We start from the raw sequence: 14,873 nt of genomic DNA, 5'->3' as shown, positions 1-14,873 counted from the left end.
CTCGTGGCTTTGAAAGTAAAGCGTAGCTGCACTACTAAATGCCAATGCAGCGAGACCAGGTGGTTACCTTTGAGTTCATGGTAATGAGGAATTTAAAAGAGTAAAATGTTATCCGTTAATCCTCCTTATATAATATTTTCAAAACATGTGCTTCCACAATTACTAATATATATTTTTATTTATTATTTATTACATGCCAACAGCTTAAATAACAGTACGAGGTCAATCATCTTACAGCGACTTCGTAAAAGTTTAGCTTAAAAAAGAACTTTAGCAGCTGATTATCGGGTATTCAACAGTAACTTTAAGAGATTTTAGACTGAAATATGAAATCATTCGCTGCTAAAATTGTAAGGTTTACAGCAATTACAGCAAGTTGTAAGCGTCAATAGCTTAATGGTTAAGGGTACGGACTTTCGATCACAAAGTCTGGGGTTCGAATCCCGACATTCGACTATTGTCGTAAACCATATCCTAGCACAAGTCTAGAGCTTAGTTGGAATGGTAAATGAAATATTAGTAAATTTACAAAAAATCTGCTAATATTTTTAATAAAAAAAATAAACAAAACCATTCATTAAATTGGAGATCGATTGGGATTGGATAAATATATTGTAGAAAGATGTTATTTATTTATGGAATAAAATGTGTATTTTGTAGTATATACGAAAATAATGTATCTTTATTAAGAATTTACTGCAAATTGGTCTAAGGCGCTGTTTTAATTAAACTCTGAAATAATGCAGTTCCAGAATGCACATAAAATTTGTTATAAATGCAAGCAATTTATATGTTAATGTGCAGTTATATTAACAGCTTAGCTAAATCTTATTTCGTATATACTATTAGACTGCTCCTAGGAATAAGTACAAGCATGTGTTGTTGTGGAAATTCACTAGTATTAAATTTATATTAGTAAATATTGTAAATAGTATATTTTTTATCAAAGGCAATATAAGGGGTGAAAAATATGTATATAATTTTCTGGTATAATACGTCATCTATTCCCAAAGAAATATTTTGTTATCGTCAAGGAGTAACTAATAAACTAGTGTCACAAAACAAGCCAGTCTTCTAAATTAAGTTGACAAAAGAGCAAATCAATCATTCGTGTCTGTATAGGCAATAAATTCATAGACTTAAAGCATTTTTTTTCATGTTTCACTTCCTACAATTGTTACTTTAATATGTTTTAGAATAATATTTCTGAGAAAACAAAATTATTACTAACAAGTTTTTAATTTTCAAAAACGTAATCGACCTATATGGTATGCAGACAAAACAGTGTATATTTGCTTTCGTTACTTTTTTATACTATCAACAATTGTATAAACCTCTTGTATGACTTGGCTTGCGTGGCAAATTGAAATAAATGTCATGTAAGCTACCACATGACATTATTCCAAACTCTAATTATCTTGACGTTTGCGTGCTACGAAAAAACTTAAAAAAATTTGATGCATACAATATCGAACAAGTTAAATTTTACATTTCAAGTTATATCAAGCTATTAAATAAACAACTTATTAAGTTAATCTGCAAGTATACTGTTCTATAATTATAACATACTAGCTGTGCCACGCAACTCCGTGCGCGGGGAATTAAAAAAAAATAAATACTAGCCTATGTGCTTTTCTATGATATGTTCTATAACTGTGCCAAATTTGAACTAGATCAATGCAGCCATCCATTCAAACTCATTTGTAATAATTTAAAGATTTGAATATACTTACTCAACTTGGAGTTACACCTCAAGCGTATTAACTGCGAATACAATTTAAAGATTAAATTTCTAATTGGTAACATTATCAGTATTCAGTAATACGAGTGTCTCGTATGTAAAAACCGTTTGTTTCACGGAAAATCAAAATGACATGTAACTCGAGTAATTTTCGTATATTTTAGGAGTTCAATTGAATTTTCACTAATAACTTAGTGGAAAAGGTCTCTAAAGCTTATCGAACGGCAAACAAGCGTCTCGTATTCGAATTCGTGATTTGAGCGTGACATAACAATGGTGATAATGAGTTGAACTGTGATTAGGCAAGTAATTAGGTGTGTTACTGACGTGTTAGCATCATACATCAGTCAGATAGGAGAAAATATCAATTGATTAGATTGTTTCTTCTATTGGCATAGTGGAAGTAGACTAAAAATGTTGCTAATCAGCTACTCAAAATCTAACTGTTGGTATATGGATAGCTTAAAATCTTTGTATAATAATTTTAATTTTATTTAACTTATATTATTTTTTAATTGACTACTATTAGTCTATGCATCGGCTGAAGCCATATTGACCCACGCCTAGCCTAGTTTAGGTTTTCAGATCTACGAGACTTATCTACCAGATGTTTAGACCTTATTAAGTAAGCATGAAACGTATATCTCCTTTTATCAGTATGGTAAAACTAGCTGTCGCCCACGACTCTGTCCGCTAAGAATTAAAAACTCAATTAGTAGTCTATGTGTTCTTCCAGACTATGTTCATCATCTATGACAAATTTCAGCAAGATCCATTTAGCTACTCTAAAGACATTTTAATAAACATCCATCCATCCATCTATCCATTCAAAGTAAATTTCCCATTTCAAATATTAGTATGTAAGATATGATATTTCGCCAATCTTCCACATCCAAGGTATCATATGTGGCCGTATCTGCCAAGCCCATTTGTTTTTCTTAATTTCTTCGTATCCATATTATTTATTAAGTCTATTATAATCCTTTGACGTAATCAGTGTTAATCGTTTTTATCAATCAAAGCTAAACTCGATAGTACTTGAGTATTATCATACTAATCTCTTTTAAAACTAAATTAATCTTTAAATATTTCATCGCGTGATATTAAAACAATTTTGATTTATTTCTGCTAATGTAATGCATGCTTTTAATTTTTTAACGCATATAATCCACTAACCGTGGGTTCCTGGGGCCAAATTCTCTGTATAAGACACTGCTTGTCGCCCGTGACTCCGTCCGCTTGGATTAAAAAAAAACATTATAAGTAGCCTATGTGTTCTTCCAGACTATGTCCTACATGTGTGCCAAATTTCATCAAAATCCGTTCAGCCATCCAGGAGATACCTTCAATCAAACATTCATCCATCCATCCAAATATTCGCATCTATAATATTAGTAAGTTATCACCATCCCTGTAATTGTCTTTGACAACAAGACGATACGAATATATGGGACTCAGAAACCCACGGTAAATCTTACTTTCACATTGATATCAAAATATCGTTTTTTTTCTCTTGTAAAATATAAATTGGGATACTAATTAGAATTGATAAAACTCTTATGAAGAAAATTAAATATGATTGAAAAAGGCACTGTACTTATTCACACATATAACAATATTATCGATTTAGTTGCATAGTTAAACTATACCTTATATTTAATTCCGAAGTAACTTTGTCAGTTTAATAGCGGCTTTATATCCTTACCTTTGTAATATTACGAAAATGCTGGCTTCAGATATTAATATAACATAGGCGGGAGCAGTTTAATGCTAGTTCAAATCGCGGACCGCAGTCAAGCGGGTAATGGCTCACAACTTTGGAACTATAAGCCTCGATATGGCATTGGCTAAACTGCCTCTATTAATAATTTAATTTGACTTATTAATCACTTTGATCCGTATTAAACTTCAATATAAAAGTATCTATTATGTTTTCAGCGTATATTATCAATAGATATTGTTGTCTTTGTTTTTTTTAAAGAGAATGAAAGGAATGCTAATATGTGTAGATACAAGTGTGACCAACTCGCAATAAGATTGTTTCTTACGCAACTTGTAAGTAATAGTAGTTGCCCGCGACTTCGTCCGCGTTGAATTATACATAAACTAGTAATAAATATAGCCAAGTGCTAGATTATAGATAGTGCAAGATTATTTTTAATCGGTTCAGTAGTTTCGAAGCCTTTTTTGAACTATTTTTGAAACAGCAAACAAACAATCAAATCTTTCTGCTTTATGATATTAGTATCGATAGTTTATTTTTGTCAATCCTTTTTGTTTGATTTTTTCGACGTTTTCGGTTAAACATAACATTATTTTTTTCTTGTGTTGTCTTCTACCTCAAAACCCTAATATCTCAGCAGTCATGAATTTTCATTTGGCATTACCATACTACACTTATTTCTTTATGTACCAACGTAAATATACATAATAAAACATCAATTTTATTAATACATGACTATGTTATTAAAAGTTATGTTTTATATGTCGAAGCGTCTGACGTCCTTGTAAGCAAGATACTCGAAAATCCACGCCTCCGTTTATTAGGAATACGCAAAGAAAAACAAAAGTTTCGATCTTTTATCAATTAAAACTTAAAGCACATAAAGGAGGTTTGTTTGAGTGATAAAAAATTAAAATGATCTCTAACAGGTACTGTAATTGCGCTTTTTATTATCACATTGGTCGATGCAGGTGTTTATTTTGATTTATACCTCTATAATGTATCTGAAGATAAAAATAACATCGAAGTTTAAAGGAAGTCGTTATAAAAATTTGTATCATTATCACTGTAAAGACAATGGATAAGATCGCCTAATCAAATTCCGGATTAAGCCACTGATAGTTTTTTGTTTTGTACAATGACCATGACAATAGAAATTATTGAAGAATTAAAATAAAATAATGTTTTCAGATTATGGTGAAATTTTTCCTTTCATATTACGACGGCTCAAAATAAGATTCGGAAGAAGAACTGAATTCAAACTTCACACTCTTCCTGTGATCACATCATGAAGAAAATAGCATCAACTACTCGTATATATGGGCGGAGAAGTGAAGGAGTGAAGTATTAAAGGGTTATTTGTATTGTACGTAATAATTAATACATAATTTATTTTATTAATACCAGTTGTCGGATTTAGTCCTATGATTCGAAGCCAATTTAATACATTTGCAACATTCTTTAGCTTTAATTTTCTAGTACAAGACAAATTGCAGATTATACATTTACACGATTACACACTACCCATCCTTGATATTAACTTATTAACACGGATTGAAAGGCGTGTGTTTTCACCTAGGACCTAAGTGAAGACTGCTATCCTCGTTATATTATTTTTATCTATTTTAATTCTTTCGTTATCTTATTATCTATCATATGTACATCGTTACCCTCCCACAAATTGATAGCACCAATATATATTCTATTGCCATTGCCAAAAACTTTGCATTTCTCGCCATAGGAGATGGCCAATTAGGCCATTAATATTTAATAAACTTTATTAAAATATAAATAAAAAATGCGACTAATATTGGTTCTTGCAGCAGTTTTAGCTGGAGTTTTGTCTCTACCAGCAAACCCTGATAACTTGCCAGAGCCCAGTGAACTCGCGTTTGTTCTCAATGAAGATGATTTTGAGGACTACTTAGATTCATGGCTGGAAATTCAACAACGTGATAGTGGCAACGAAACCCAGTTCGATGCTCGTAGTGGTAAAGACTTCAAACTATTAGATATAATATTTAGGCACTCCTTATATCTAATTAATTATTTTACAGATCAAGTCTAAGCTCTTCTTAAATTGAATATACGTCTTCGTAGTTCTTAGTTCATTCTTTTTCCATAAACTATTTTAACATTTTTCTAAATCAGATTATTTAATGTTCCACCTACATAAAATTGTGATTATCATATAGGATGTAGGATCCGTGTCCGAGGTGACCTCGGCCAACCCCAGCCGGTCTATATCCACCGTAATAACTACATGAGGCCACACGGCAACTCCGGTCAGATACGCCTCAACACGGGAGAGCAAGTAGTCATTGCCTGCACGGGATCTGGACGAACCATTCGACACCCGAACATTGCCAGAAACGTTAACGTTGGTGTAAGTAAAAAAAAATAACTTTAATCTACTCCTGAATGAAAGATTTCTGTTAAATCTAATGCTTTCAATTGTTTGCTATTCACAGACGTTCCTACCGATCATTAACGTATAAAATTACCAGTACTCGGCGATATTTCTTATGCTAGCAGAATCCTCATTTATAGGCACCGTAATGATCACTTCTATCAGAAAATAATTCAACAACACTTATCATGAACTTTACAGACTGCCCGATGTGTCGACAACAATCTAGTTTCTGGATCTGGTTGGTTAAATGGTAATGGTGCTTTTGGACAGTTAACTTGCTCTGGTCACTCACATCACGAGGCACAAGGAACGAATCAACGCTGTTTTAACAACAATTTGGTCATCAGGTAACATTAATGTTGTGCATAAGAAACATTAGCACCAGTGAAAAGTAAAAGTTAAAATATGTGCTTGTTCTCATTTCAGGGTTGGCTTTATCGTAAATAATGTCTTCTACCCTCTATACTGGTCTTGCTTCGACCAGAGACGCTTAGAAGTGCTGTACGTATGGTATGATCAGACCGCCTCAAATGCTGTACACCAAACCGGAGTAGATAGACCTAGTTGGATGGGTACGTTATCTCATTGCATTCCAACATAATTTCTACCAAAGAATATCTACGATAATATGTTAAGAAGACTCGATAGATTAGTCTATCATACCAAGTCGCATAACCTGGATTTAAAGCCGTATAAGCAAGTGAATGGAGTGAAAGAAAAACATTTTTATAGTTTAAGCAACTTCAATTTTTCATCATTTCATTAAAAGTTTAAATATTAATAATAAATTTCTTATGGAATTTATTTTTAGCTGGCAGCTTCTTCCCCGGTGTCGATGTTAACAACCGATACACACAAGTTCAACAGAAACTTGCGATTGCTCGTGTTGTTGGTAACGCTCTGGCCGATAGATACGTGACTAGCCAGCAGTTCCTGGCACGTGGCCACCTCGCCGCCAAGAGTGACTTCGTGTACGCGACTGGTCAGCGCGCCACCTTCTACTTCATCAACTGTGCTCCTCAATGGCAACCATTCAACGCTGGCAACTGGAACAATCTTGAACAGGTTACTAAAGTGCATTAATTCGTTTTTATTTAGATATGCCTCACTACCTTTGATTTTAATTCAGATATTTCAAATCAGATCTTCAAATAATTTAAAAGACAATGTAATAATATAGGATCTTCGTGCTCGTATTGGTGCCGCTGGATACAACACGGTCATCTACACGGGCACATTCGGAGTAACTCAACTGCGGAACGCTAACAACCGCTTCGTCGATATCTATCTCCACAATAACAACCAGATTCCAGTTCCTCAGTACTTCTACAAGGTTAGTTAGTACACCTTTTAATCCTTTGTCGATGGAAAGACAGTTTCCGACATTAATTGAGCAAAAAACACTGACTTAAATACTTACTTATGTTCTTTAATATTAAGGTGGCGTATGATTCATCGCGACGTCTGGGCACTGCTTTCATAAGTATCAACAACCCTCACTACACTCAAGCTGAGGCTCGCAACCTGCAGTTCTGTACCGATCGGTGCCGTAACAACAACGCTTTTAGATGGCTCAGGTGGCGTCCCGACCGCGTTGACCTTGGCTACAGTTTCTGCTGCACCATCGCTGATTTCAGGAGACATATAGGACATCTACCGTCTTTCACTGTTAACGGACTCTTGACATAAACGAAACGACTTTGACTATGGCAGAAATTAAAAAAAAATTGCAATTAAATATTTTTTTAATTTTTATTTTATCCTTTCTTATTAGTAGGTGTACATGATGATAAATAACATATATATTTTTATTTTTATTAATTGTTGAGGTGCAAAACTTCCACAAAGAAAAAACTGAATGACTTGCATTGCAGATAAATTTTTTCTTTATTACAATAATTTTGTTTCCTTGTCATTTATAGCTGTGGGACTTTTGAACAGCGAATGTTTTTAACAGTTGATAGTTTTGGTACCAGGAGTACATAAATACTGAAATTAGAAATTTATGAAATTATGCATATACTTCCGTCATAAACAAAATGGCATTATTATAATTGTACATTGGTTGTAATCTATACCGATAGATGATATCATGATTGATTTGGAATTAAGATTAATTTAAAACATTGAAATTAATTTAATCTTTTACAAAACGATTTAATACCCGACGATTAAAAAATACTTTTTGAAACAACAACAAAAATCTGATCTTTGCCTGACAGTTACTGTTTAACACGAGTTTGTATGTATGTTCGTTCCATTATGATCTACAACAGCATGTATGGCTTCATGGATTCTTAAAAGTGAACAGTCCTTTCCCTGAAGAATAAAACGTTCATTAAGTCAGCCTAATTTATTATTTCTGGAATATACCATAAATAATGTATGTTTCAGAAATAACTAATATCAATCTGACTATCTTTCACAGTCTTCTATGAACAATATTTGTTTACAAACGGTGACACTTCAGTATAGTCACAATATCGTGAGTTTTCACTGCCCAAATACGTACAAAACTTGTAGAAATAAGTATAGTTGTCCCTCCCACTCTCCTTGAAAAAACTGATATTAAAATATGTTTTATACGGATTTTTCGGTAGTGGAAACTCACGCTACAAGCACTACACGTTCTGATACATAACTAAGAATCATAATTCTTATCGGTTTCTTGTAATTATTGTCTAGACCTAAACATTTGAACATACGTGATATTTCCTACACACCATTAAAGTACAAGTTGTAGTGGAATTTGCAATTGTAAAAGAAATAAAAGCTGGCGTGTTATCTACTTAGGTAGTATTAAAGCCCCCAATAGCCCAATGGTTAAGAGTATGAACATCGATCAAGTAATCGAAGGTTCGAAACCTGCCATTCGACTATTGTCATAATCCATATCCTATCCTTGTTTTAGCTTTAGCTTTGTTAGAACGGTTACAAGAAATGTTAATAAATTAATAAAATTTTGCTATAAATATATTACAAACTACAGATTTTCTAATGGAATCGGAAGGTAAATGAATTGTTGATAAATATATTTTTTTCTGAAAAATGAATCAACAATAATAAATTTAGTTACGTCACAGGTTACAGGTTTTATTGCTTCTGATATTAAAAAGCAATTCAATTAGAGTTCATTATAAAAGTGCCTTGCTATTATACTCGAATGCTGATTGAAATTATTTCAATGAAATTCGTATCTTTATATATTAAAAGAGGCTTATACTTAATGGAAATAATTAAATATTTATCAAATGCCATATTAATATAATAATATTGGAATAAAAACAATATTGGATAAATAAATTTTCTTAACATAAATAGCACTCATACTAAGCCGACGAGATAAAATCACGCACCGTTAATATACACCTGCAGCACTACTCATGTTTTTTTAAGATACATGTACGTATTTTAGTGGACTCGCTTCTCGACTACTGTTATTCGTACATTTTCTTCTTAACATACCCCTAATCTTTCTGATATGAGGTGATCAAGAAAATATCTGAAAACATTTTCTCGCAGTACTCTTATCAACTAATTATATGAGCTTAGTCAATTTTTTATCAGGAATTATCCGAATTACTTCCCCCTCAACGAACGAGATATCATCACCAATATAAATTCTATTGTAACCTACAATAAATCAGCATTGCTCTCTATACGCGAATGACCAATTTGGTCACTCGCATTTAGTATTAATAACATTTATATAAAAAGCAGAAATGCGTTTCATCTTTGTGCTTGCAACAGTTATAGCTGCGGCTTTGTCGTTACCAGCGAACCTGGATGACTTGCCCGAGCCCAGCGAACTCGCTTTAGTTCTTAATGAAGATGATTTTGAGGACTACTTAGATTCATGGCTGGAAATTCAACAACGCAATAATGGCAACGCAACACAGTTCGATGCTCGTAGTGGTAATTAATTGTTAATGTTTCAAATAATTTGACTGTTTTCGTTGTTCCTATTCATTTTAAAGTTCTAATTAACACAAACAACTGTAAATACAGGGTGCACATTCCGTATTAACGGAGACCTCGGACAGCCTCAGCCTGTTTACATCAATCGTAACAACTATCTCAGACCAAATGGCAACTCCGGTCAGATTCGCCTCAACTCTGGTGAACAGGTCATTATTGCCTGCACCGGATCAGGACGTACGATAAGACACCCGAATATTGCTAGGAACGTCGATGTTGGTGTAAGTAAAATGATAAAGGACACACTCATATAATTTGTAATTGAAATTCTGTATAAATCTATTTTTTCTTCACTAATTACTTAAATATGTTGATAATAAAGAAGATGTTTTATGCTATAATATTTTAGACCGCGACATGTGTCAACAACAATCTAGTTTCTGGTTCTGGTTGGTTAAATGGAAACGGCGCGTTCGGACAATTAACGTGCTCTGCGCACTCCTTCCATGAAGCACAAGGAACCAGCACGCGCTGCTTTAACAACAACTTGGTCATTAGGTATTGAGTACTAATTATCTGAAAATAAATTATGCTTAATATTAAGCTTAATACTTCAGTACGTAACATTTCTTCTTCTTACAGGGTTGGGTTTATCGTAAACAATGTCTTCTACCCTCTGTACTGGTCTTGCTTTGACCAGAGGCGTTTGGAAGTTCTCTACGTATGGTACGATCAAACACCCCAAAATGCAGTACATCAAACCGGTGTGGACAGACCCAGTTGGATGGGTGCGTTTCGAAATTATTGAATACCTAATTAAATAGCGCAAAACTTTTATTTGCAACGTACAATTTTTGCTTAGAATACAAAATCAATTTTAAGTCGATATAAAAATTTCGATCTAAATTTCAGCCGGCAGTTTCTTCCCTGGCGTTGACGTTAACAACCGGTACACACAAGTCCAGCAGAAAATTGCCATCGCCAACAATGTGGGCAACGCTCTAGCCGATAGATACGTGACCAGCCAACAGTTCCTGGCGCGAGGCCACCTCGCCGCCAAGAGTGACTTTGTGTTCGCGACTGGCCAGCGCGCTACCTTCTATTTCATCAACTGTGCTCCTCAGTGGCAACCATTCAACGCTGGTAACTGGAACAACCTTGAGCAGGTTAGTTAATGTGGTTTTTAACAATGATTATTATCATTATTTTATAAATTGACCCGCAAAATATAATTTGTAACTGCTCATTCTTACCAAAACTCGTTAATGCATTATCACCGAATTTTAGAATCTGCGTGCTCGCATTGGAGCTGCTGGTTACAACGCGGTCATCTACACGGGCACATTCGGTGTGACGCAACTGCGTAACGCTAACAACCGCTTTGTCGACATCTACCTTCACAACAACAACCAAATTCCAGTTCCCCAGTACTTCTATAAGGTAAATTATAAGCAGACTTTGGATTTTTTTATATTCTTTCTCAAAACGCTAATTAAGATAAAGATAAGATTAGGTGTGTTTAACTTTAAATTTATTATTAAGGTGGCGTATGATGCCTCGCGTCGTCTGGGCACCGCTTTTATAAGTATCAACAACCCACACTACACCCTGGCGGAGGCTCGCAACCTGCAGTTCTGCACCGACCGCTGCCGCAACAACAACGCCTTCAGTTGGCTCAGGTGGCAACCCGACCGTGTTGACATCGGATACAGCTTCTGTTGTACCATTGCCGACTTCAGAAGAGTCATTGGACATCTCCCATCTTTCACTGTAAATGGTCTTCTGACATAAATGCTATACATTTAATGACGACACCAAAAATTAATTAAAAATTACGCCTTTATTCTATTGTTTTATTTCAGTAAAATAATCTTAGGATATAATTAAATCCAAAGCTCTTTCGTCCTCATATTTAAAAGATTATTTGCTTCTCTTAATTTAGTTTTTTAAAATTATTTTTATAAAAGTTATAACAACTTCATTTCGAAAAAAATGCGACAGGTGTTTGATTATACTAAACATCTATACACCATTATATTGTTCCAACGTTTTTACGTAAAATTCGTCTAAAAGCCGATACATCATTTAACTAGGCTGTCCGGGCGTAGCGCGACACAGCGTAGTAATGTTTTTTGCATGTTCTAATAATAATACGAAAGCCAGATGCGCCTTAATTTTTCAGATGACAGATTATTTTGATCCACATTTATGATTTTTAACTTGGGAACAAAATTTTGCTTTTAAATTATTTAGTACTAGCTGTGTCGGCAACGTCCGCGTGAAATACTGTCTTTAATCTGCGCGCGGTACTGGACAGTACTTGGACTTTGCAAGAATTGTTTATTTTTCGCAAATAAAATATTTTTTCTGAAAATAACCTAGCTTAAGTTATTCCTCATTACATCAGTTACCTGCCAATAGAAGTCCCTTCTAAACCGGTCTAGCCATTTCAGAGTATAGTCAGTACAAACAGACAGTCCAACAGACAGAGGGCACAGAGAAAGAGTTAGTAAGGATTAAATGGCCGTGCAACAGCAAACATTTCTATGAAAATTAATAATTAAATCTTTCAGATGATCCCTTTAATATATGTAAGAACATGTACAAAAAAATATAAAATGATTTTTTATCAAAGTCTAAGAGGTAAAGCGCTTTGTACGATATTATATAGAATTTTAGATACAGTATCTAAGTTCTATCTCGATCGAAACAATTTTGTATTACGTAAAAATTTGGTATTTAACATTATCTGTTAAACCCGAAGTTGAGGTTTGACAAATTGACAGTTGACGCAACGTTGACGTGTGACGTGCGGTTTATCAGTGCTTATCTATTCTCAATTTCCCCAATTCTTGTAGCAATTTACCAGTGCTAGTACTTATTTTTTCACATCCCCATTCCTAAAATTACAGATATATTATTTTATTATAAGTGTAGTTATACTGACTAATATTTTAGTAATTTACAATGGCTGAAGAACTCAAACCAGTGAATGAAGAAGATTTTAAACTACTAAAGGAGAGAATGAATTTAATTGCTAGTGCAGATCCTGCACAGTATCATAATGATTATTCTTTAAGAAGATACTTAAGAGCCTTTAAAAGTGTTGACAGCGCATTTCAGGTAATATAAATATATATTATAATACATTGAAATAATACTGTTAAAATTAAAAAATAAACGCTATTAACTTTTTATACCTATATTCATATATAATTCATGTTTTAGAACAATTTTTTAATTGTTACACATTGGATATTATTTAGTACAATATGGCTTATAAATTTTAGTAAGGCCTTCACTTAAAAAAATATATTTTCAGGCTATTTTAAAAACAAACAAATGGAGAACTGAATACGGAGTAGCAGAGCTTCACGAAAACAAAGAATTAATTGAAAAGTATAATGATAAAGCAAGAGTACTAAGACATAGAGATATTGTTGGCCGACCAATTATCTACATTCCAGCCAAAAATCATAGTTCAAGTGACAGAAACATTGATGACCTTACTAAGTTTATTGTGTTTTGTTTGGTTAGTAGATATTTGTGCCTTTTATACAAGTAAAGATAACCTTTTGAACTAGTATCAAATTTATAAAATACTAGCTGTCGCCCGCGACTCCGTCCACATGTTTGTCTAAAAAATAAAATTTAGGGGTGGACTACCCTTAACATTTAGGGGGATAAAAAATAGATGTTAGCCAATTCTCAGACCTAGTCAATATGTTCACAAAATTTCATGAGAATCATTCGAACCGTTTTAGAAGAGTATGGGAATGAAAATTGTGACAAGAGAATTTTATATATAAGATGTAGAGATAAAAGTGAACCTGTCACCTTCACATTATCTTATCGTAATAGTTATTCATACGTCATATTATATGCGTTCTAAATAGTATTTTTTTCTGATCTGAGAATATTTAATATAGGAAAATGTAATATTTTCCATATTTTAGAACAATCATATCTATACTAATATTATAAAGCGGATGAGTTTAATTGTTTGTTTAAATGTGCTTATCTCAGGAACTACTGGTCCGAATTGAAAAATTCTTTTTTTATTAGATAGTCCATTTACAGAGGAAGGCTTAAGGCTATATAACATTTTGCTGCAACCAATAGTAGTAGTTTTTTTTTAATTCCACATGGACCGAGTTGCGGGTGACACTTGTGTATTTATATTAACATCATATGGATATCTAATCACTAGGTAAATGTTAATGCAATTATTTTCCATTTTCAGGAAGATGCAAGTAAAAAATGTTTTGAAGAAGTAGTGGACAATCTATGCATTGTTTTTGATTTAAACAACTTTACATTGTCATGTATGGATTATCAGGTACTTAAGAACCTAATTTGGCTACTCAGTCGACACTATCCGGAGAGGCTTGGTGTTTGTTTAATTATAAATGCACCGGCATTTTTTGCTGGCTGCTGGGCTGTGATAAAAGGATGGTAAGTTAGGAAAATTTAATTAAATGTAAATTATTATAACCTAAAAGTATAGAGCTTTCACAAGTAGTGTTTTGAGTTTTATAAGCCACCTATCTATATCTATAAATAATATAAAACATATGTGTCTGTTACTGTTTATTTACAGCTAGTTGTCTGTCTGTGCGGGATATAAAAAAGCTTAATTAGTACCCTGTATGTTCTTCCAGACAATGTTCTACATTTATGCCAAATTTCAAAGAAATCCATACAGCCATTCTGGAGATACCTTTATACAAATATCCATCCATCCAAACATTCGCATTTATAATATTAGCAAGATAGCAGCAATTTGATGTAGGCAGTCATGTTATGCTTTTAAAATTTAAAAAGATTACTATGTGTTTTAATTTTCAGGTTAGATGAAAATACAGCTGGAAAGGTGACATTTGTGAATTCAGAAATGGATCTATGTCAATATCTTATCCCGGACATTTTACCAACAGATATGTAATATTTACAAAGTTTGAAAATAAAAATGAATATGAGATTTTGAAGCAATGCTTCTCAAATTAAGATATCTGTAATTATATTTTAAATACATACAAACTAAATCTGTCATTAGATTAAATATATCTACTAGTAAA

The 14,873-nt window shown here is 33.3% G+C and overlaps 2 protein-coding genes across 2 annotated transcripts; both read left to right on the top strand.

The window, feature by feature from the left end:
- The first annotated feature begins 5,184 nt into the window (after nucleotides 1–5,184).
- Nucleotides 5,185–11,638, top strand: Nuc (alkaline nuclease). The gene is made up of 14 exons (XM_013319459.1): nucleotides 5,185–5,455; nucleotides 5,660–5,850; nucleotides 6,076–6,224; nucleotides 6,304–6,449; nucleotides 6,689–6,942; nucleotides 7,058–7,210; nucleotides 7,318–7,561; nucleotides 9,595–9,792; nucleotides 9,886–10,076; nucleotides 10,205–10,353; nucleotides 10,438–10,583; nucleotides 10,708–10,961; nucleotides 11,083–11,235; nucleotides 11,338–11,638. Exons 1-14 carry the CDS (start codon nucleotides 5,263–5,265, stop codon nucleotides 11,584–11,586), a joined length of 2,670 nt encoding a protein of 889 aa, XP_013174913.1. The 5' UTR covers nucleotides 5,185–5,262; the 3' UTR covers nucleotides 11,587–11,638.
- A 948-nt stretch (nucleotides 11,639–12,586) lies between these two features.
- LOC106123294 (CRAL-TRIO domain-containing protein C3H8.02) lies at nucleotides 12,587–14,873 on the top strand. The gene is made up of 4 exons (XM_013319539.1): nucleotides 12,587–12,918; nucleotides 13,118–13,327; nucleotides 14,039–14,250; nucleotides 14,644–14,873. The coding sequence occupies exons 1-4, from the start codon at nucleotides 12,763–12,765 to the stop codon at nucleotides 14,738–14,740; spliced, it is 675 nt and encodes a 224-aa protein (XP_013174993.1). The 5' UTR covers nucleotides 12,587–12,762; the 3' UTR covers nucleotides 14,741–14,873.

This window comes from Papilio xuthus, unplaced genomic scaffold, assembly GCF_000836235.2.
Source record: "Papilio xuthus unplaced genomic scaffold, Pxut_1.1 DF826115.1, whole genome shotgun sequence".
In the NCBI taxonomy this organism is placed as follows: Eukaryota; Metazoa; Arthropoda; class Insecta; order Lepidoptera; family Papilionidae; genus Papilio; species Papilio xuthus.
This window is presented reverse-complemented; position numbering and strand designations above follow the sequence as displayed.